The sequence below is a fragment of the Procambarus clarkii genome, chromosome 39 (genome assembly GCF_040958095.1).
Source record: "Procambarus clarkii isolate CNS0578487 chromosome 39, FALCON_Pclarkii_2.0, whole genome shotgun sequence".
Classification (NCBI taxonomy): Eukaryota; Metazoa; Arthropoda; class Malacostraca; order Decapoda; family Cambaridae; genus Procambarus; species Procambarus clarkii.
In genome coordinates this window covers 8,687,027-8,710,735 of record NC_091188.1, presented here as the reverse complement: position 1 = coordinate 8,710,735, position 23,709 = coordinate 8,687,027, and the positions used below count along the sequence as shown (strand labels likewise).

Genomic DNA, 23,709 nt, shown 5'->3' with positions numbered 1-23,709 from the left:
ATTTTCGTGATTCTCATTCACCAGTTGGGTGGTATTTGTTCTCAGAGACCCTGCACTTTCCACACCACTTTGGTCTGGCGAAGCTGGGAAAAGCCTCCTGGATTTGATTTTGCATTTCTGGTTACCCCTGACTGGTTACATTTTAACTTCTGTCAAAAAAGGGGTTGAATGACAACCCCTTTTTTGCCTTTTCATATTCCCCCATACAAAGTCCCAATTTTCCCCACAGATGTAATGGGTGAGTCTTTCCTCTTCTGCATCGTCTATATCTTTTTTTCCCCACGAGGCGTTGTAGCCTGTGAGGGGAAGTGTTTTCCTCAGGCCATTTATCGATCAGTCATCGTTAAGGAGCGTGTCTCGGGCTGGACTAGGACCCGGTTATTCCCCTCCCCAGGTGACCTGCTCCAAGCGTTTTCTCATAGGTAAACCACGTTACTGTGGTGTATATAAAAGTAAATTGTATTCCTCGTCCAGTGTGCTCAGATGACCCAAGGTCCGGGCCTCAGATGTGGTCCCTATCTGCGATCCAGCTACAGTCTGCTTAAGTTAAGGTGGAGTCTTATATTGGTCAGAGTTTCCAGTCCAGTAATCCGTGTTGACTAAGAAATCCTTTCCTGTACCAAGGAGTGTTCTAAGACCATCCATCGTATCCCCCCCCCCCTCACCCTCTTCTACTGAAACTCTATAGATAAGTTTTATTGACTAGTCTGCCAACTGATTCATATAATTTTTTAGACTCATGGACTACCTTCTTGATATTGTGTCCAGTCCTGTACTATTTTCTTCCACCAAGCCCTGAGCCTTTCACCAAGCCCTGAGCCTTCCACCAAGCCCTGAGCCTTTCACCAAGCCCTGAGCCTTTCACCAAGCCCTGAGCCATTCACCAAGCCCTGAGCCTTCCACCAAGCCCTGAGCCTTCCACCAAGCCTTGAACCAGCCACCAAGCCCGGAACCTTTCACCAAGCCCTGAGCCTTTCACCAAGCCCTGAGCCTTCCACCAAGCCCTGAACCAGCCACCAAGCCCTGAACCTTTCACCAAGCCCTGAGCCTTTCACCAAGCCCTGAGCCTTTCACCAAGCCTTGAACCTTCCACCAAGCCCTGAACCTTTCACCAAGCCCTGAACCTTTCACCAAGCCCTGAACCAGCCACCAAGCCCTGAACCTTTCACCAAGCCCTGAGCCTTTCACCAAGCCCTGAACCTTCCACCAAGCCCTGAACCTTTCACCAAGCCCTGAACCTTTCACCAAGCCCTGAACCTTTCACCAAGCCCTGAACCTTTCACCAAGCCCTGATCCAGCCACCAAGCCCTGAACCTTTCACCAAGCCCTGAACCTTTCACCAAGCCCTGAACCTTTCACCAAACCCTGAACCTTCCACCAAGCCCTGAACCTTTCACCAAGCCCTGAGCCTTACACCAAGCCCTGAGCCTTCAGCCAAGCCCTGAGCCTTTCACCAAGCCCTAAGCCTTTCACCAAGCCCAAATCAGCCACCAAGCCCTGAACCAGCCACCAAGCCCTGAGCCTTACACCAAGCCTCTTCCCCCCAACATTTTCTCATCCATATTTCCAAAACGAAATATTTTTGCCTGCTCCATCTCCTGCTCTTTCCGTTCGCGCTGCCGCCTTCAAGAGCATCCCCTGGAGGCTGTTGCCAGGGGGCCCCGGAGGGGATCAGCCAAGGGCCCTTCCCCCTGGAGAGGGGGCCCCCTTGGCTGATCCTGGCCAGGTAGGTGGCCCAGGGACAAACGGAGGAGGAAGAATCATCAGACGTGTTCCCTACAGGTAGGTGAATGTAGGTAGATGAAGAAGGTAAGTACAGTCAGGTAAGTACAGCCAGGTAAGTACAGCTAGGGGAAAAAGGGCATGATGTTTCTTATGTGAGGAGGGAGCTGGGGAGGGAGGAGGGAAGGGGGGGAAGGGGGGGCAGGACCCAGCAGAATCTGTCTGCTGATCAAATTCCGGCCAGGGTCTATAGTATACGTTGAAAAGATGGACGTGCTGCTGCTGGTGCTGCTGCTACTGCTGCTGTTGCTGCTGCTGGTGCTGGTGCTGTTGCTGGTGCTGCTGCTGCTGGTTCCTGGGACGCCACTCAGAAGTGCACACAGAAGGTGGTGGTCTGAGTGCACTCTCCTTGTGTGGCGTCTTGGGTAACCTGAGTGGTGACACTTGGCTCTGTTGGGCTCCTCTGTAGCTCTGTGGGTGGAGGGCGCAGTGTCTCCAAACCAGAAGTGTTCCGATGTGAGGTAAGTGTAGGTAGGTGAGTACTGCTAGGTAAGTGCGCCCGCGCACGCACACACGCACACACACACACACACACACACACACGCACACACACACACACACACACACACACACACACACACACACACACACACACACACGCACACACACACACACACACACACACACACACACACACACACACACACACACACACCTACCTCTCAGAAATAAGAGAAGACAAATTTGAAGCCCCCATACGAATGAGTGACCACAGTGTATTAACATTTCAGTATCTGGTGAAGGTAGGGATAACCTATCTAAGGAGGGACTGGAAGGGAAAAGATTAAATTACCGAAGAGGAAAATATGACGAGATGAGGAACTTCCTAATGGGAATATCATGGGAATCAGAACTCAGAGAGAAGACTGTACAGGATATGATGGATTATGTCACCCAGAAGTGCCGAGAAGAAGCAGACAGGTTTATCCCGGCACCACAAGGAGAAAAATGAAAGGCAACAGAAGAATCCATGGTTCAATTAGGAATGTAAGGTACCGAAGCAATTGAGTACAAGAACATGGAGAAACTACAGAAATAACAGAACACCAGAGAGCAGGGAGAGATACCAGAGGGCCAGAAATGAGTACGTCAGAGTGAGGAGAGAAGCAGAGAGACAGTTTGAAAATGACATAGCGAGTAAAGCTAAGACCCAACCAAAGCTGCTCCACAGTCACATCAGGAGGAAAACAGCAATGAAGGAACAAGTGATGAAACTGAGAAAGGGAAGAACAGATACACAGAGAACGACAAGGGTGTGTGTGTAGTATTCAACAAGAGATTCCAGAAGGTCTTCACAATAGAACAAGGAGAAGTCCCTGCACTAAATGAGGAGAAGGCAAACCAAGCAACCTTGGAAGAATTTGACCACACTCTATAGTGTATAATAGGTCACTGCAAACAGAAGACCTACCGGAAAGCTAGAAGACAGCTAACATAATATACAAAAAGGGTGACAGGCAAGAGGCACTGAACTACAGGCCAGTTTCCCTAACTTGTATACCATGCAAGGTGATGGAGAAGATCGCGAGGAAAAGGCTCGTAGAGCATCTGGAGGGAAATAACTTTGTAACGAAACCACCAACATGGGTTCAGGGATGGTAAATCGTGCCTCACAGGTTTAATAGAATTCCATGACCAAGCAACAAAAATTAGGCAAGACTCCATACACAGTTTCAAATGTAGATATGATAGAGCCCAGTAGGCTCAGGAAGCTGTATACCAAATGATTGACAGTTGAGAGGCGGGATCAAAGAGCCAATGCTCAACCCCCGCAAGCACAACTAGGTGAGTACACACACACACACACACACACACACACACAGTTAATTAAAAATTAACTTAAAATTTAACTAACTAAAATTAGTGAACTGTCACACAACGATACAGTGACTGACTCCAGAGCTTATTGTAGATAGAGAAGAACCGACATCATCAATCTACTAGCACTTAGAGAAGCACCAAGTGGAAGGCGACGACGGAGACCATCGTCAACCATACATCATCATTACTCATCTAGTTGTGTGAGCGGAAAGGAAGACTGGTATGTACCCCTCTCTGGTCAATTAATCAGGTGTACAGTGCGAGGTAAAATATTATAAAATTCTTGTTCAGGATATCATATATATTTAAAATCTCAAAGTGGCTCATTTAGGTAGAGGTAACACATAAGGGATCTCGTGTACACGCACTCGCGCACGCACGCACGCCCACGTACGTATGCACGCACGCACACGCAAAAACGCACACACATAGGCACACACAAACGTCCAGTCAGGAAAGAAAGGATTAACACCTTTTCTGGAAAGAGCCAAGCCCCTACTATACCCCACCTTCTCTCTTACCCCCCATCTGACCTGACCTGACCTCACCTGGTCGCCACCACCACCCCCCCACCCCACAGTCCCCTGCATCCCCCTTACATATACTCTCCCCCTCTCTCTCTCTCTCTCCCACATTTCTCCTCTCTCTCTCTTTATCTCTCTCCCTCCCTCCCTCTCTCTATCTTTCTTTATCTCTCTCTCTCTCTCTCTCTCTCTCTCTCTCTCTCTCTCTCTCTCTCTCTCTCTCTCTCTCTCTCTCTCTCTCTCTCTTTATCTCTCTCTTTGTCTCTCTCCCTCCCTCCCTCTCTCTCTCTCTCTCTCTCTCTCTCTCTCTCTCTCTCTCTCTCTCTCTCTCTCTCCTCTCTCTATCTCTCTCTCTCTCTCTCTCTCCCTCTCTATCTCTCCCCCACCCCGCTCTGCCCTTCTGACGAATCCTATCATGGCACAACTAGGAACAGGGTCAAGCATGACAGCCAGAAGCAACAGGGGAACAGGGAAAAGTTCAGGCTGACGAAATGAAGGAAATGTTCGCCCAGTTTCTGGAGGACATCAAGAGTGAGATGCAGGAAATGATGCAGGAAATGAAGAATGAAATAAGCAACCTAAAAAGAGAGCTGACAGCAGCAAAGGAGGAGATTAGAGCCCTCAAAGAGAACAGTATCGATGCTGAGACTCAGATAACCACCCAGGGAGGTGGTGGTAATAGTACTTTGGAAGAGAATGCCACATTAAATGCAACATTTGCAGAAATGCTAAAAAAAACAACTCTGAAGTAATGCCTGCAGTGATGGAGGTAGCCATGAAAGCAGCCACCTCACAGGAAGCGGCATGCTCCACTACCCAGCTGCTAGAAAGGAAAAGAGCAGTGGTAGCTGTAGGTATTAAAGAGCAGGAAGGCTCTAATAGGAAAGAGTGGAATGATAAGGACAAAGTGGCAGTGAATGAAATACTGAAGGCACTAGACATGGAAGGGGCTGAGCATAGCATTGAGAAGGTTTTCAGGTTAGGCTGGTACAAAAAAGACCGAGACCGTGTGTTAAAGATAGTGTTTTCAAACGAGAACACAAAGGACACGATTCTAACAAAGAAAAGCCACCTGCAACATGTGGGAGAATTCAAAAAAGTATTCCTCCAGAGGGACATGACGAGGGAGGAGAGGGCCATGGCGGCAGAAGCAAGGAAGAAGCGCAGGGCGAGAGGGGAAAACCAGGAAACCACAGCTCCCAACACATCACCCCCAGAGGCGAGGGGGGAACCCACAACCAGCTACCCAGTAACACGAGCGGGGAGGGCAACCCCACCACCCTCCTCTGCATAGAAAACCCCCCTTTCCTTCCTGTCCTCCCGCCCCGTTCACCCCATACCCTTCCTGTCCTTCCTCCTTCACTTGACCCCCCACCCCTCATCCCAGTATCCTCTGCAACCCTGGCATCCACCTCACAAATCCTCACACCCATGGCACAGCTTCCTCCACCAGCAGAACATTCACCAAGGAGGAGATTTGAGAAGGGACAGAAGAAAGTGAGCCTCAAGGCAATGTACACTAACATAGATGTTATTACAAATAAGTCAAATGAACTTGGAGAATGGGTACTAGAGGAAAACCCAGACATAATAGCTCTCACAGAAACAAAGCTGACGAAAACAATAACAAATGCAGTGTTCCCACAGGACTATTATGTTATGAGGAAAGAGAGAGAAGGAAGAGGTGGTGGTGGTGTAGCTCTGCTGGTAAGAAAAGGCTGGGATTTTGAGGAGTTGGTTGTTCAGGGATGTGAAGGTTTCAGTGACTACATAATAGGAACAATAAAAACTGGAGGGCAAAAAATTATAGTCGTAGTCATATATAATCCACCACCAAATGACAGAAGACCCAGACAGGAATATGATAGAAACAATATGGCCACCATTAACATAATAGAGAGAGCAGCTTCTGTTGCTAGCAGGAATGGATCTGGACTACTAATTATGGGAGACTTCAACCATGGGAAGATAGATTGGGAGAACAGAGACCCGCATGGAGGACCAGAAACATGGAGAGCTATGCTGCTGGACGTGGCAACAAGAAACTTTCTAAGCCAACACATCAAGGGATCCAACAAGAATGAGAGGAGAGGATGAACCAGCAATGCTTGATCTGATATTTACCCTAAATGAGTGGGATATAAGGGAAGTCAAGATGGAAGCACCCTTGGGAATGAGTGATCACAGTGTATTGAACTTTGAGTACCTGGTAGAGCTAGGAATTATTCCCCCCGAAAAAGGACTAGGAAACAAAAGGCTGGCATACCGAAAGGGAAATTATGAGGAGATGAGAAGCTTCCTAAGGGAAATACCATGGGCCACAGTCCTCAGAGCTAAGTCTGTACAAGATATGATGGACTATGTCACCCAAAAGTGTCAGGAGGCAGTAAGCAGATACATCCCGGCACAAAAGGAAAAATCCGAGAAACAAAAGAAGAATCCATGGTTTAATAGGGCATGTATGGAAGTGAAGAAACTGACCAAAAGGGCATGGAGGAACTTCCGGAATAACAGAACACCAGAAAGCAGAGAGAGATACCAGAGAACCAGGAATGAGTATGTCAGGGTGAGAAGAGAAGCAGAGAAAAGTTATGAAAATGATATAGCAAACAAAGCCAAGACCGAACCAAAGCTACTTTACAGTCACATCAGAAGGAAAACAACAGTGAAAGAACAGGTAGTGAAACTTAGAACAGGCGAGGACAGGTATACAGAGAATGACAAAGAGGTGTGTGATGAACTCAACAAGAGGTTCCAAGAGGTCTTCACAACAGAACAAGGTGAGGTCACTGTGCTAGGAGAAAGGGACGTAAACCAGGCGGCCTTGGAAGAGTTTGAAATTACGAGAGAGGGGGTCAAGAGACACCTGCTGGATCTGGATGTTAGAAAGGCTGTTGGTCCAGACGGGATCTCGCCATGAGTACTGAAAGAGTGTGCAGAGGCACTTTGCTTGCCACTCTCCATAGTGTATAGTAGGTCACTGGAGACGGGAGACCTACCAGAAATATGGAAGACGGCGAATGTGGTCCCAATATACAAAAAGGGCGACAGGCAAGAGGCACTGAACTACAGGCCAGTATCCTTGACTTGTATACCATGCAAGGTGATGGAGAAGATCGTGAGAAAAAACCTGGTAGCACATCTGGAGAGAAGGGACTTCGTGACAAATCGACAACATGGGTTCAGGGAGGGTAAATCTTGCCTGACTGGCTTAATAGAATTCTATGACCAGGTGATACTGATTAAGCAAGAAAGAGAGGGCTGGGCGGACTGCATTTTTTTGGATTGTCGGAAAGCCTTTGACACAGTACCGCATAAGAGGCTGGTACATAAGCTGGAGAGACAGGCAGGTGTAGCTGGTAAGGTGCTCCAGTGGATAAGAGAGTACCTAAGCAATAGGAAGCAGAGAGTTACGGTGTGGGGTGAGACCTCTGATTGGCGTGAAGTCACCAGTGGAGTCCCACAGGGCTCTGTACTCGGTCCTATCTTATTTCTGATATATGTAAATGATCTCCCGGAGGGTATAGATTCATTTCTCTCAATGTTTGCGGATGATGCCAAAATTATGAGAAGGATTAAGACAGAAGAGGACTGTTTGAGGCTTCAAGAAGACCTAGACAAACTGAAGGAATGGTCGAACAAGGGGTTGTTAGAGTCCAACCCAACCAAATGTAATGTAATGAAGATAGGTGTAGGGAGCAGGAGGCCAAATACAAGGTATCATCTGGGAGAGGAAATCCTTCAGGAGTCAGAGAAAGAAAAAGACTTGGTGGTTGATATCACGCCAGACCTGTCTCCTGCAGCACATATCCAGAGGATAACATCAGCGGCATATGCCAGGCTGGCCAACATACGAACGGCATTCAGAAATTGGTGTAAAGAATCATTCAGAACTTTGTATACCACATATGTCAGGCCAATCCTGGAGTATGCAGCCCCAGTATGGTGTCCATATCTAGTCAAGGATAAGACTAAACTGGAAAAGGTTCAAAGATTTGCCACCAGACTAGTACCCGAGCTGAGAGGTATGAGCTACGAGGAGAGACTGCGGGAATTGAACCTCACTTCGCTGGAAGACAGAAGAGTTAGGGGGGACATGATCACTACATTCAAGATTCTCAAGGGAATTGATAGGGTAGATAACGACAGGCTATTTAACACAAGGGGCACACGCACAAGGGGACACAGGTGGAAACTGAGCGCCTAAATGAGCCACAGAGATATTAGAAAGAACTTTTTTAGTGTCAGAGTGGTTGACAAATGGAATGCATTAGGAAGTGATGTGGTGGAGGCTGACTCCATACACAGTTTCAAGTGTAGATATGATAGAGCCCAATAGGCTCAGGAATCTGTACACCTGTTGATTGACGGTTGAGAGGCAGGACAAAAGAGCCAGAGCTCAACCCCCGCAAACACAACTAGGTGAGTACACACACACACACACACACACACACACACACACACACACACACACACACACACACACACACACACACACACACACACACACACAGTTTTTGGGTACGATGTAGCATAGTCACTATCAAGCACAGCATCTACAGCAGCAACACAAAAAACTTCAGGAAGATTTGACGGTTGCACCAGCATCACCTGTCAATCAACCCATCACAAATTTAAGGCCAGATTCGACAATGAGTTATGCCTCAAAGGAAAGTTGAACTGCCACACACAAAAGGCCCAAAAAAGGCCACCAAAAAAAGGTTGGCACAGACTGAGGCACACAAGGCGCTATATAGACCACTACTCCCCCGCAGTCACTGATAGGTAAGTACCCACACCAGCCTCCAGCACCCCCTTCCCCCTCCCCCCCCCAGGGAGGAACACGCCACGTGGTGAAGTAATCAATACTAGACACAGGCGAGACCACCACCTGTTGCTCCACCGAATGGTGAGGGAGGAGGAGCATCCCAAGCTCTCTCCCCTGTACCTCCCCCCTGTACCCTAAATTGCCTGTACCCTGCACTGGCTGTACGTGTACCCTGCACTGCCTGTACCACTGTACCTGTACTGCTTATACCTTACTGTAACAAGAGAGCAGTACATAGTAGAACAACATGAACATCATAACAGCATGAACAAGCCACAGGCGCGGCGCCAGACAGACGGCGCCAGACAAGGGAAAAGTTACACCTCCGTGGAAGTTAACCATGGGGACAGGTCAACAGTCACTGAGTCACCAGGTGGTCAGAGTTGATGCCGTCATGATAATCTACAGGGATTAACCTCCCTTCACACATCACAGGCAAGCCCTCACGTTCAGCTGGGGGAGCGGGAGATCACGTTCAGCCACAGTAGAGTGCGAGAAGTTCCAAGAGGAAGGTGTGAGTGGACACCGGGAGAGACCATCATCCCCAAGAAATTTGTGGACCACCATTCGAATTAGTACGGCTCTCTTGAACTAAAGCACCTTATCATTCATTTATTTGGCTCTGTTAGGGATTATAGTTAGGCAAGTGTCTATTTAATTGTCTTTATATAAAGTCATATATTGTCAAGTGTCATTCCTTGTCAAGTGTATTAATGGTTCGTTGTCTTAGTGATATTGGGCCTACCGTCCCCTTTACCCTAGTGACCTAGTGTCCTTAATTATCCAGTACTCCTCTCCCCCGTCCGTCTCTTGTTGAGGTGTTAGTATTGGGTGTTTCCCGCCTTATTCTTGTGTACTTTATAGTTCCTCAAGTGGTCAGGATTATTCGAGTGACAGACCAGGATCCTCACACCATTCAATTGTCCCTTACACCTGTCCGGGTAACATATTACACAATGTACAAGTCCTACGAATCCCATTCCGGTCCCCTGTCCGGTAACTCAGGGTGGCGGTAGCATTACTTGTTAAGTCATACGGAGGCTGTAGCAACTAATATTTCTATCTCAATCTCTCTCACTCACTCTCACTCTCCCTCACTTACTCTCACTCTCCCTCATTCACTCTCCCTCATTCACTCTCCCTCATTCACTCTCCCTCATTCACTCTCTCTCTTTACTCCCTTAAGTTACCTATGCAGTTCTCAGTCAATTTTGATTAATTGTTTAGTTCCTCGTTTTAATGGCCAAAGTGTTAGCCATTGAACCTGAAGCCTAACAAATCCCCAGGGCCAGAAGAAGTGCTTGCCAGGGTGCTTAAAGAATGCAAAGAGGAGCTTTTCGAGCCATTTTCTACCATATTTAATAAATCATTAGAGTCAGGCAGGGTTTCAGAGTCGTGGAAGGTTGCTAATGTGGTACCGATTTTTAAGAAAGAAGATAGATCATTTGCGTCAAACTATCGGCCAATTTGCCTAACGTCTATTGTGGGAAAGTTACTGGAATCGATAACTGCAAATACCATTCATCTTCATTTTGAAAAACATAAATGAATAAATGATTCACAACATGGTTTTACAAATGGCCGTTCATGTTTAACGAATTTGCTATTATTTTATGCCAGCATAGTTGAGGCAGTTGATAGTGGTAAAGAGTGTGATGTAGTGTACCTTGACTTTAGCAAAGCTTTTAATACAGTACCACATGAAAGACTGATTAAAAAGTTAGAGGCTAATGGCATTGGGGGTGCTATATTAAACTGGATTAAGGCATGGCTATACCAAAGGAAACAAATAGTATAAATGTGGTTAAAGTCAGAGTGGGAAAATGTTGTAAGTGGAGTGCCTCAAGGCTCCGTCCTGAGACCTCTGTTACTCAAAATATATATAAATGATTTAGATTCAGGTTTGAGCAGCAATATTTGTAAATCTGCCGATGATACAAAAATCGGTAGGGAAATAAACATGGAAAAAGAATCATTATTACTTCAAGACGATCGTAATAGGGTTTTGAAATGGTTAAAAGATTGGCAGATGCAGTTTAATGCTGACAAATGTAAGGTTTTGAGGCTAGGTAATGATGATAGAGTTACAAGATACGAGCTAGATGGTGTTGAGATTGCGAAGTCGGATTGCGAAAGGGATCTGGGAGTTATGATTAGTAAGAATTTAAAACCAAAAAATTAATGTATAAATGTTTGTAATAAGGCAAATAAGACACTGGGATTTACTAATCAAAGCATTAGTAATAAGACATCTGTGTGTTGTTCTTCAGCTATATCTTGCTCTGGTTAGGCCCCATTTAGATTATGCAGTTCAGTTTTGGTCGCCGTACTGTAGAATGGATATTAATTCACTAGAACACGTTCAGCGTAGGATGACAAAGTTAATTCCCCAAATTAAAAACCTGTCGCATGAAGAAAGATTGACAAAGCTTAAATTACATTCTCTAGAAAGGCGAAGAGTTAGGAGTGATATGATACAGGTTTACAATTGGATGAATGGGCATAACAAAGGGGATATTAAAATTATCAGCACAAGACAGAACACGAAACAATAGATATAAATTGGATAAGTTTAGATTTAGGAAAGACCTGGGCAAATACTGGTTCGGTAACAGGGTTGTTGATTTGTGGAACCAATTACCACATAACGTGGTGGAGGTGGGGACCCTTAATTGTTTCAAACGTGGGTTGTACATACATATGAGTGGGATTGGGTGGTTATAAATAGGAGCTGCCTCGTATGGGCCAATAGGCCTTCTGCAGTTACCTTTATTCTTATGTTCTTATGTCTAAATGCTGGAGGAGAAGGTGCAGGAGGCAGCACCTACACATACCCCGAGCCTGCTAAGCCTCGCTATGTCAGCGGATTTAAGGAAAGTCATGCAGGCGATGAGTCACAATAACGTGGCTAAAGTAAGTTGAGCAGACCACACACTAGAAGGTGAAGAGACGACGACGTTTCGGTCCGTCCTGGACCATTCTCAAGTCGGAAAGTCATTTCCCCCTCCTAGCTGTTAGCGTGTGTGAATGGACAGTGAAAAGGGTGAAGTCCAGCCAGTTCTGTAATGACACCATCTCTTCCAGTTCGTTGCCTAGTGGTGATGACGGTGAGCGACCAACCGATCAGGTATATTGCCTTGTACTCCTGCAACAGGCGGGGAAGCTTGAAGATTGACGAGATTAACATTTGTCTTACTGTCAGCCTACTTGATGATGTTTGAACACTTTGTTTCAGGTGTCAGACGATTAACCAATTAACGATTAACGATGTTTCAGGTGTCAGACGATTAACCAATTAACGATTAACGATGTTTCAGGTGTCAGACGATTAACCTCCCCCCCCCCCTACACACACACATGTTTAGCGTCTCAATGACCTGTGCCATTTCTCTGAAAGTATATGTCTCAGTGACTTATGGTCATTCCAGTGAATAGTTGAGTCTCAGCGACGCGCAGCTTGTTGCAAGCATTAATTTAATTCTTCTCTTAGTGACTTTTGTGTATTTCAATGGCCAGTGATAGTCTCAGTGACCTGCATTAATCCCACGATCTATTTTTGTTGTAGTGACTGTTTATTTCAGTGATAGGTATATGTTTTAGTGAGAAGCGATCTCTTCCAGTGATTATTAGTGTCTTTGTGACTTGAGTGGGTAATACACACAGAAATCACAATAGCATGATGCATCAAATGAACAAATTCACTAGGGCCGTGAATGAGAGTTCGAACCTACGTCCGGGATGATCCCAGACGCGACTTAGTCGATTGCGCCACGACATTGTGTCTCGAAGAGGCTGCAGGATCCGTGTGAGGGCAGTAGCACTGCCGGTTTCAATTCTTTTGACCATGTCGTGACGCAATCGACTAAGGCGAGTCTGGGATCATCCCGGTCGCAGGTTCGAACCCTCGTCACGACCCTTGTGGATTTGTTCACTTGAGTTGGTAATCATTGTGCAATTAATTTGTATTTCATATTGATTATTACACAAGCCCTTGTACAGTTGTAACTCCAGTCAGTGTCCCTTGTTAGTGCAGGTGTCACATGCAGTTGCTATCAGTATGTTGACAAGTGATCAGTCAGATCACATGTGTGTGCAAGCAAAAGGGCCAACTCTCATTGCCTCAGTACACTAGGGAATTGGGGACCGATTCCTGCTGTGTACCTGGTTGATGGGGTTCTGGGAGTTCTGCTACTCCCCAAGCCCGGCCCGAGGCCAGGCTTGACTTGTGAGAGTTTGGTCCACCAGGCTGTTGCTTGGAGCGGCCTGCAGGCCTGCATATCAACCACAACCCGGTTGGTCCGGCAATTCTTGAAGAAAACTATCTAGTTGTGTCTTGAAGATGTCCACGGTTGTTCGAGCAATATTTCTTATAGTCGCTGGGAGGACGTTGAACAACCGCGGACCTCTGATGTTTATACAGTGTTCTCTGATTGTGCCTATGGCACCCCTGCTGTTCACTGGTTCTATTCTGCATTTTCTTCCATATCGTTCACTCCAGTACGTTGTTATTTTACTGTGTAGATTTGGGACCTGAAATGATGTGAAGGTGTGAATACTTGTGTATCGTCTTCGCAAGTAACACTTATGTTTATCGTAACGTAAGCTCCCTGATTATTCGTAAGTTTACTGAATACTGCTACCACATTATTTTTTACTACATAAATAATAGGTCAAAGGCTCCGGGTATCGGGGCCTCATAGCCTTTAGCACTGAATACAAATTCGTTGGGAGTCCGCCCCCAAATGTCTTTAGCTCTTGTGTGCCCGGCTTGGAGCCGAGTTACGACCCCAGTAACGGGAGGTGGCCCTGGGGTCGTTGCTGCAGCCTTGGAGCCGAGCTACGACCCCAGTAACGGGAGGTGGCCCTTGTGATCGTCGGGCAGCCTTGGCGCCAAGCTACGACCCCAGTAACGGGAGGTGGCCCTTGTGATCGTCGGGCAGCCTTGGAGCCAAGCTACGACCCCAGTAACGGGAGGTAGCCCCTGGGGTCGTCGGGCAGCCTTGGCGCCAAGCTACGACCCCAGTAACGGGAGGTAGCCCCTGTGGTCGTCGGGCAGCCTTGGCGCCAAGCTACGACCCCAGTAACGGGAGGTGGCCCTTGTGATCGTCGGGCAGCCTTGGAGCCAAGCTACGACCCCAGTAACGGGAGGTGGCCCTTGTGATCGTCGGGCAGCCTTGGAGCCAAGCTACGACCCCAGTAACGGGAGGTAGCCCCTGGGGTCGTCGGGCAGCCTTGGCGCCAAGCTACGACCCCAGTAACGGGAGGTAGCCCCTGGGGTCGTCGGGCAGCCTTGTGTCGTGCGACAGACACACACACCGTCTGAGACACAGGGCGTCTCACCCGCCGGATGCGCTCGCTCTCTTAATTACTGTCAGCTGATAGCCTGTCCAGAGTGCTCGGCTGGGATTGGTGCTGGTGCATGCAATGGCACTCGTTGCAGAAATTAATAGTACCATTACACTCTTGCCTCTGCGCTTACTCTGTGCCATAATGCTCGCTCTTGCATCAATGCTCACTCTTGCATCAATGCTCACTCTTGCATCAATGCTCACTCTTGCATCAATGCTCACTCTTGCATCAATGCTCACTCTTGCATCAATGCTCACTCTTGCATCAATGCTCACTCTTGCATCAATGCTCACTCTTGCATCAATGCTCACTCTTGCATCAATGCTCACTCTTGCATCAATGCTCACTCTTGCATCAATGCTCACTCTTGCATCAATGCTCACTCTTGCATCAATGCTCACTCTTGCATCAATGCTCACTCTTGCATCAATGCTCACTCTTGCATCAATACTCACTCTTGCATCAATGCTCACTCTTGCATCAATGCTCACTCTTGCATCAATGCTCACTCTTGCATCAATACTCACTCTTGCATCAATGCTCACTCTTGCATCAATGCTCACTCTTGCATCAATGCTCACTCTTGCATCAATGCTCACTCTTGCATCAATGCTCACTCTTGCATCAATACTCACTCTTGCATCAATGCTCACTCTTGCATCAATGCTCACTCTTGCATCAATGATCACTCTTGCATCAATACTCACTCTTGCATCAATGCTCACTCTTGCATCAATGCTCACTCTTGCATCAATGCACACTCTTGCATCAATGCTCACTCTTGCATCAATGATAACTCATGCATCAATGCTCACTCTTGCATCAATGATAACTCATGCATCAATGCTCACTCTTGCATCAATGCTCACTCTTGCATCAATGCTCACTCTTGCATCAATTATGACTCATGCATCAATGCTCACTCTGGTATCAAAGCTTTGACGTGATGAACCTGACCAGGTTGGCTCATTTCTGACAAGTAACGTAATCCAATGTTGCCATTGCGCCTGAGAGACAGAGAGAGAGAGAGAGAGAGAGAGAGAGAGAGAGAGAGAGAGAGAGAGAGAGAGAGAGAGACAGAGAGAGAGAGAGAGAGAGAGAGAGACAGAGAGAGAGAGAGAGAGAGAGAGAGAGAGAGAGAGAGAGAGAGAGAGAGAGAGAGAGAGAGAGAGAGGGAGAGAGAGAGAGAGAGTTATCTAATCATGTCTCCGGTTCTTCCCCTAATCCAGTCATAACTGAATTAACTGCAGACCAACACACCATCAGCCATTCCAGGCTCCAGTCACTCCAGGCTCCAGCCACTCCAGGCACCAGCCACTCCAGGCACCAGCCACTCCAGGCTCCAGCCACTCCAGACTCCAGCCACTCCAGGCACCAGCCACTCCAGGCACCAGCCACTCCAGGCACCAGCCACTCCAGGCACCAGCCACTCCAGGCTCCAGTCACTCCAGGCTCCAGCCACTCCAGGCACCAGCCACTCCAGACTCCAGCCACTCCAGGCACCAGCCACTCCAGACTCCAGCCACTCCAGGCTCCAGTCACTCCAGGCTCCAGCCACTCCAGGCTCCAGCCACTCCAGACTCCAGCCACTCCAGGCACCAGCCACTCCAGACTCCAGCCACTCCAGGCACCAGCCACTCCAGGCACCAGCCACTCCAGGCACCAGCCACTCCAGGCACCAGCCACTCCAGGCTCCAGTCACTCCAGGCTCCAGCCACTCCAGGCACCAGCCACTCCAGACTCCAGCCACTCCAGGCACCAGCCACTCCAGGCTCCAGTCACTCCAGGCTCCAGTCACTCCAGGCTCCAGCCACTCCAGGCACCAGCCACTCCAGACTCCAGCCACTCCAGGCACCAGCCACTCCAGACTCCAGCCACTCCAGGCACCAGCCACTCCAGGCACCAGCCACTCCAGGCACCAGCCACTCCAGGCACCAGCCACTCCACGCACCAGCCACTCCAGGCACCAGCCACTCCAGGCACCAGCCACTCCAGGCTCCAGTCACTCCAGGCTCCAGCCACTCCAGACTCCAGCCACTCCAGGCACCAGCCACTCCAGGCACCAGCCACTCCAGGCACCAGCCACTCCAGGCACCAGCCACTCCAGGCTCCAGTCACTCCAGGCTCCAGCCACTCCAGACTCCAGCCACTCCAGACTCCAGCCACTCCAGGCACCAGCCACTCCAGGCACCAGCCACTCCAGGCACCAGCCACTCCAGGCACCAGCCACTCCAGGCACCTGCCACTCCAGGCCTTGATAAGAGCTAGTATAATAATAATTACTTGAATAAATTTGGATTGAGGAAAAGTTAATTAATAGTTAATAGTTAAAAGTAAAAAATAATAATTTGTGTAAAGGAGAAATATAATTCATATTTTGATTAAAATACATAAATCAAATACATCAATTTTTGAAATTAAGTAATGCTGAAGGTATTATTGGCTTGTTATATGGTGGATGGTAGTTAAGTGGTTGGTGTTATTTAAGTGTGCTTGCTAGTCAATCAAACGTGTATTCACTTAGCTGTGCTTGCGGGGGTTGAGCTCTGGCTCTTTGGTCCCGCCTCTCAACTGTCAATTAACTGGTGTACAGATTCCTGAGCCTACTGGGCTCTATCATATCTACATTTGAAACTGTGTGGCCTCTGCATCACTGCCTCCTCCACATCACTGCCTTATGCATTCCATTTACTAACTACTCTGACACTGAAAAAAGTTCTTTCTAATATCTCTGTGGCTCATTTGGGTTTACAACTTCCACCTGTGTTCCCTTGTGCGTGTATCACCCGTTTTAAATAATCCATCCTTGTTTGCCCATGAGAATTTTGTATGTGGTGATCATGTCTTCCCGGGCTCTTGTGTCTTTCAGCGAGGTGAGGTGCAGTTCAATCAGCCTTTTCTCATAACTCATGCCTCTTAGTTCTGGGACTACCCTAGTGGCATACCTCTGAACTTTTTCCAGCTTCGTCTTGAAAAAAGTTTTTTTTTTTTCAAGACGAAGCATTTTTTTAAGTTTTTCTTTTCTTACAGCTTCGTCTTGTGTGTGTGTGTGTGTGTGTGTGTGTGTGTGTGTGTGTGTGTGTGTGTGTGTGTGTATGTGTGTGTGTGTGTGTGTGTGTGTATGTGTGTGTGTGTGTGTGTGTGTGTGTGTGTGTGTGTGTGTGTATGTGTGTGTGTGTGTGTGTGTGTGTGTGTGTGTGTGTGTGTGTGTGTATGTGTGTGTGTGTGTGTGTGTGTGTGTGTGTGTGTGTGTGTGTGTGTGTGTGTGTATGTGTGTGTGTGTGTGTGTGTGTGTGTGTGTGTGTGTGTGTGTGTGTGTATGTGTATGTGTATGTGTGTGTGTATGTGTGTGTGTATGTGTGTGTGTGTGTATGTGTGTGTGTGTGTGTGTGTGTGTATGTATGTGTGTGTGTGTGTGTGTGTGTGTGTATATGTGTGTGTGTGTGTGTGTGTGTGTGTGTGCATGTGTATGTGTGTGTGTATGTGTGTGTGTGTGTGTGTGTGTGTGTGTGTATGTGTGTGTGTGTGTATGTGTATGTGTGTGTGTGTGTGTGTATGTGTATGTGTGTGTGTGTGTATGTGTATGTGTGTGTGTGTGTGTTTTAATCACAACATGACCCAGACGCTGCCAAGCGCCCTCATGAGTTCGCTGGTATAAAGAACTAACCGTATCACAAACCACCCTAACCAAACCTTACCTAAGACTAACTATGCATACAAGAAGAAAAAATATATATACATAATAACACAAACATTTGAGAATAAAATGTTTAAAATTCAGCATAAAAGACAATCTCATCGTCATGTTGTCTGCTGTAGGTGTCAAATGTTGACTTATTGACATGTATTAAAGTCGGTATTAGACACAACTTAAGCTGCAGGTTGTGTCACTTATCTGTAGCCTTATAATGTCTAGTTAATACAGAAGGTTATCTTGAGGTTATCTTGAGATGATTTCGGGGCTTTAGTGTCCCCGCGGCCCGGTCCTCGACCAGGCCTGCACCCCCATGAAGCAGCCCGTGACAGCTGACTAACACCCAGGTACCTATTTTACTACTAGGTAACAGGGGCATAGGGTGAGAGAATCTCTGCCCATTGTTTCTCGCCGGCGCCCGGGATCGAACCCGGGACCACAGGATCACAAGTCCAGCGTGCTGTCCGCTCGGCCGACCGGCTTCCCAGTTTCATTTTAGATGGTTTCATTCTAACCCAATTATTGGTAGCTTCACCTAAGTGCTGTCAGCTACACTATTGTGGTGTCAGCTTCACCTAGGCTGCATCTTCTAGGAGATTATATTTTTGCAGATCCCATTCAGTTTTCTTCATTTTGTCTATCAGCTTACAGCCCAACTACCAGTCCACCAACCTACCTTAATCTCCAGTCCACCATACGACCATGTTCACCCAGCTACCAGCCTACCAAACTCCCCCCCCCTTCCCTCCATAACCCACCAGCCCACCACTCACCGGAAATGTGTAGTTTAGCGGATGTAGGCATGACAACTGGCAATTACTGAAGATTAAGAATACCTTTCCCGGAGCAGGGCGCCGCCTGACGCTCCACAAGACTGGTCGACCAGCTTGAGTGCTGGCTGAAGCACAGAGGCCGCTTGAGTGCTGGGTGAAGCAAGCACAGAGGCCGCTTGAGTGCTGGATGAAGCAAGCACAGAGGCCGCTTGAGTGCTGGCTGAAGCAAGCACAGAGGCCGCTTGAGTGCTGGCTGAAGCAAGCACAGAGGCCGCTTGAGTGCTGGATGAAGCAAGCACAGAGGCCGCTTGAGTGCTGGCTGAAGAAAGCACAGAAGCCGCTTGAGTGCCGGGTGCACTGACTGGGCTAAATTGAATCACCTGAAGCAGGGTATGATTAAGGCACCTTTTCTAGTCCCTGCCTCCATGGAGGTGAGCAGAGTGTGACCTGAAGAGTTGCGTGAATCGCCAGCTTCACTCTTTCTCTCTCTCTCGTCCCGGCCTATCCTGGTCCAGCGGCAGGCAGGAGATAGGTTAGGATAGGAGTGGATGGTCAGCCGTGTCCCAAGTGTCTCACCGCGAACTGTAGGCGCGCTCCGCGACGCTTTGCAGGTCCGCCATCCTGTCCGTTGGACCATTCTGGTGGTTTCTTCGGCACAGTCCTTCGGCTCCAGTCTTCGTGTGCGTGGGTAGACTGGCCTCACTCACTGAGGGGCCTCACTCACTGAGGGGCCTCACTCACTGAGGGACCTCACTCACTGAGGGACCTCACTCACTGAGGGGCCTCACTCACTGAGGGGCCTCACTCACTGAGGGGCCTCACTCACTGAGGGACCTCACTCACTGAGGGACCTCACTCACTGAGGGGCCTCACTCACTGAGGGACCTCACTCACTGAGGGACCTCACTCACTGAGGGACCTCACTCACTGAGGGGCCTCACTCACTGAGGGACCTCACTCACTGAGGGGCCTCACTCACTGAGGGACCTCACTCACTGAGGGACCTCACTCACTGAGGGACCTCACTCACTGAGGGGCCTCACTCACTGAGGGACCTCACTCACTGAGGGACCTCACTCACTGAGGGACCTCACTCACTGAGGGGCCTCACTCACTGAGGGACCTCACTCACTGAGGGACCTCACTCACTGAGGGGCCTCACTCACTGAGGGACCTCACTCACTGAGGGACCTCACTCACTGAGGGACCTCACTCACTGAGGGACCTCACTCACTGAGGGACCTCACTCACTGAGGGACCTCACTCACTGAGGGACCTCACTCACTGAGGGACCTCACTCACTGAGGGACCTCACTCACTGAGGGGCCTCACTCACTGAGGGACCTCACTCACTGAGGGACCTCACTCACTGAGGGGCCTCACTCACTGAGGGGCCTCACTCACTGAGAGGCCTCACTCACTGAGGGGCCTCACTCACTGAGGGACCTCACTCACTGAGGGACCTCACTCACTGAGGGACCTCACTCACTGAGGGACCTCACTCACTGAGGGACCTCACTCACTGAGGGACCTCACTCACTGAGGGGCCTCACTCACTGAGGGGCCTCACTCACTGAGGGACCTCACTCACTGAGGGACCTCACTCACTGAGGGACCTCACTCACTGTGATACTCACCTAGTCTAGTATGTGTACTCACCAAGTTGAACTCACGTAGTTGTACTTGCAGGGGTTGAGCTCTGGCTCTTTGGTCCCGCCTCTCAACTGTCAATCAACTGGTGTACAGATTCCTGAGCCTATTGGGCTCTGTCATATCTACATTTGAAACTGTGTATGGAGTCAACCTCCACCACATCACTTCCTAGTACATTCCATTTACTAACTACTCTGACACTGAAAAAGTTCCTTTTAATGTCTCTGTGGCTCATTTGGGTACTCAGCTTCCACCTGTGTCCCCTTGTGCGTGTACCACCCGTGTTAAATAATCCATCCTCGTCTACTCTGTCAATTCCCCCTGAGAATTTTGTATCAGGTGATCATGTCTCCCCGAGCTCTTCTGTCTTCCAGCGACGTGAGGTGCAGTTCACGCAGCCTTTCCTCATAACTCATGCCTCTTAGTTCCAAGACTAGCCTAGTGGCATACCTCTGAACTTTTTCCAACTTCGTCTTGTGCTTGACAAAGTACGGGCTCCATGCTGGGGCCGCATACTCCAGGATTGGTCTTACATATGTGGTATACAAGGTTCTGAAGGATTCCTTACACAGGTTTCTGAAGGCAGTTCTGATGTTAGCCAGCCTCGCATACGCCGCTGATGTTATTCTTTTGATGTGAGCTTCAGGAGACAGGTTTGGTGTGATATCAACTCCTAGATCTTTCTCTCTGTCCGTTTCGTGAAGGACTTCATCTCCCATTCGGTATTTAGTGTCCGACCTCCTATTTCCTCCTCCTAGTTTCATTACCTTACATTTACATGGGTTGAAGTTTAGTAGCCATTTGTTGGACCATTCCTTCAGTTTGTCTAGGTCATCTTGTAGCCTCATACTATCCTCCTCTGTCCTGATCCTCCTCATAATTTTTGCATCATCAGCAAACATTGAGAGGAACACAGGACAGGTGGAGAGCCTCCACCTGTCGTGGAGAACATCCCTCCACCTGTTATAGAGAACAACAACCCTCCACCTGTCATGGAAGGTCATGAAGAACAACAACCCTCCACCTGTCATGGCAGGTCATGGAGAACAACAACCCTCCACCTGTCATGGCAGGTCATGGAGAACAACAACCCTCCACCTGTCATAGCAGGTCATGGAGAACAACAACCCTCCACCTGTCATGGCAGGTCATGAAGAACAACAACCCTCCACCTGTCATGGCAGGTCATGAAGAACAACAACCCTCCACCTGTCATGGCAGGTCATGGAGAACAACAACCCTCCACCTGTCATAGCAGGTCATGAAGAACAACAACCCTCCACCTGTCATGGCAGGTCATGGAGAACAACAACCCTCCACCTGTCATGGCAGGTCATGGAGAACAACAACCCTCCACCTGTCATGGCAGGTCATGGAGAACAACAACCCTCCACCTGTCATAGCAGGTCATGGAGTACAACAACCCTCCACCTGTCATGGCAGGTCATGGAGAACAACAACCCTCCACCTGTCATGGCAGGTCATGGAGAACAACAACCCTCCACCTGTCATGGCAGGTCATGGAGAACAACAACCCTCCACCTGTCATGGCAGGTCATGGAGAACAACAACCCTCCACCTGTCATGGCAGGTCATGGAGAACAACAACCCTCCACCTGTCATGGCAGGTCATGGAGAACAACAACCCTCCACCTGTCATGGCAGGTCATGGAGAACAACAACCCTCCACCTGTCATGGCAGGTCATGGAGAACAACAACCCTCCACCTTTCATGGCAGGTCATGGAGAACAACAACCCTCCACCTGTCATGGCAGGTCATGAAGAACAACAACCCTCCACCTGTCATGGCAGGTCATGAAGAACAACAACCCTCCACCTGTCATGGCAGGTCATGAAGAACAACAACCCTCCACCTGTCATGGCAGGTCATGGAGAACAACAACCCTCCACCTGTCATGGCAGGTCATGGAGAACAACAACCCTCCACCTGTCATGGCAGGTCATGGAGAACAACAACCCTCCACCTGTCATGGCAGGTCATGGAGAACAACAACCCTCCACCTGTCATGGAAGGTCATGAAGAACAACCCTCCACCTGTCATGGAAGGTCATGGAGAACAACAACCCTCCACCTGTCATGGAAGGTCATGAAGAACAACAACCCTCCACCTGTCATGGCAGGTCATGAAGAACAACCCTCCACCTTCAACCACCATTTAACTCGAAGCTTCACCTGTCACTGTTATACGAAACAGAGTTTTTAAATATGTATAAATGTATACATCCCATGTATAAGGATGAATAATGGCTTCCAATTCAATTAACTCCCAGACTCCCGTCTGTCCAGGTCTCTCCCGGGCCTGTACCTGCTAATTACGTCGTTACTTATCCCTCGTTAACGAGACGTCTGTAAGACGCATCTGGTCCTGATCCGTCTGAAATTGCCCCCCCTCTAATTGCCCTGTCTAATTGCTCTGTCTAATTGCCCAGTCTAATTGCTTTGTCTAATTGCTTTGTCTAATTGCCCTGTCTAATTGCCTCCTCTAATTGCCCTCTGCGCTTTTGTCTTCGCATGAATTAAAAAAAAAAACATAATTCAGATATGTTGATCTGTCAGTCACCGGTGGTGTTGATCTGTCAGTCACCGGTGGTGTTGATCTGTCAGTCACCGGTGGTGTTGATCTGTCAATCACCGGTGGTGTTGATCTGTCAGTCACCGGTGGTGTTGATCTGTCAGTCACCGGTGGTGTTGATCTGTCAATCACCGGTGGTGTTGATCTGTCAGTCACCGGTGGTGTTGATCTGTCAGTCACCGGTGGTGTTGATCTGTCAGTCACCGGTGGTGATGATCTGTCAGTCACCGGTGGTGTTGATCTGTCAATCACCGGTGGTGTTGATCTGTCAGTCACCGGTTGTTGATCTGTCAATAATTTTTGTTCCTTACCACAGACGTGGCCACACATTTACAATGCTAACCAGCATATTTACAATTTTTACTGTCCTCCATAGACAGTTCGTTTATCTAAGCAAGTGACAATCTTTCGAAGCTGTTAAAACAACGTTTTATTGAACAATCAACCACAGAAGGTGATTGTAGTTCCTTTAAAATGCCAAAGTAACTTACATACATAAATACACATATTTACGTCCAAGGCTGACCGTACACATTCCCCTCCACATAAGACAGAACTTATTTCTTATAGCAACTGATAACTCTAGTATAGTTATAAGTAACTATTTGTTACTTATAGTTACTTAAAGTAACTATTTGGACCAAAGTACCAGTATGTAGTGAGGTACTGATAGTAAACCACTTCTTCTTA

At 48.3% G+C, this 23,709-nt stretch overlaps 1 protein-coding gene across 1 annotated transcript; it reads right to left on the bottom strand.

Annotated features, from left to right (window-relative positions):
- Positions 1–14,291: 14,291 nt before the first annotated feature.
- LOC138372500 (platelet binding protein GspB-like) lies at positions 14,292–23,349 on the bottom strand. The gene is made up of 3 exons (XM_069337972.1): positions 23,008–23,349; positions 18,835–19,151; positions 14,292–15,084 (listed from the first exon to the last, which is right to left on the bottom strand). The coding sequence occupies exons 1-3, from the start codon at positions 23,347–23,349 to the stop codon at positions 14,292–14,294; spliced, it is 1,452 nt and encodes a 483-aa protein (XP_069194073.1).
- Positions 23,350–23,709: the final 360 nt, after the last annotated feature.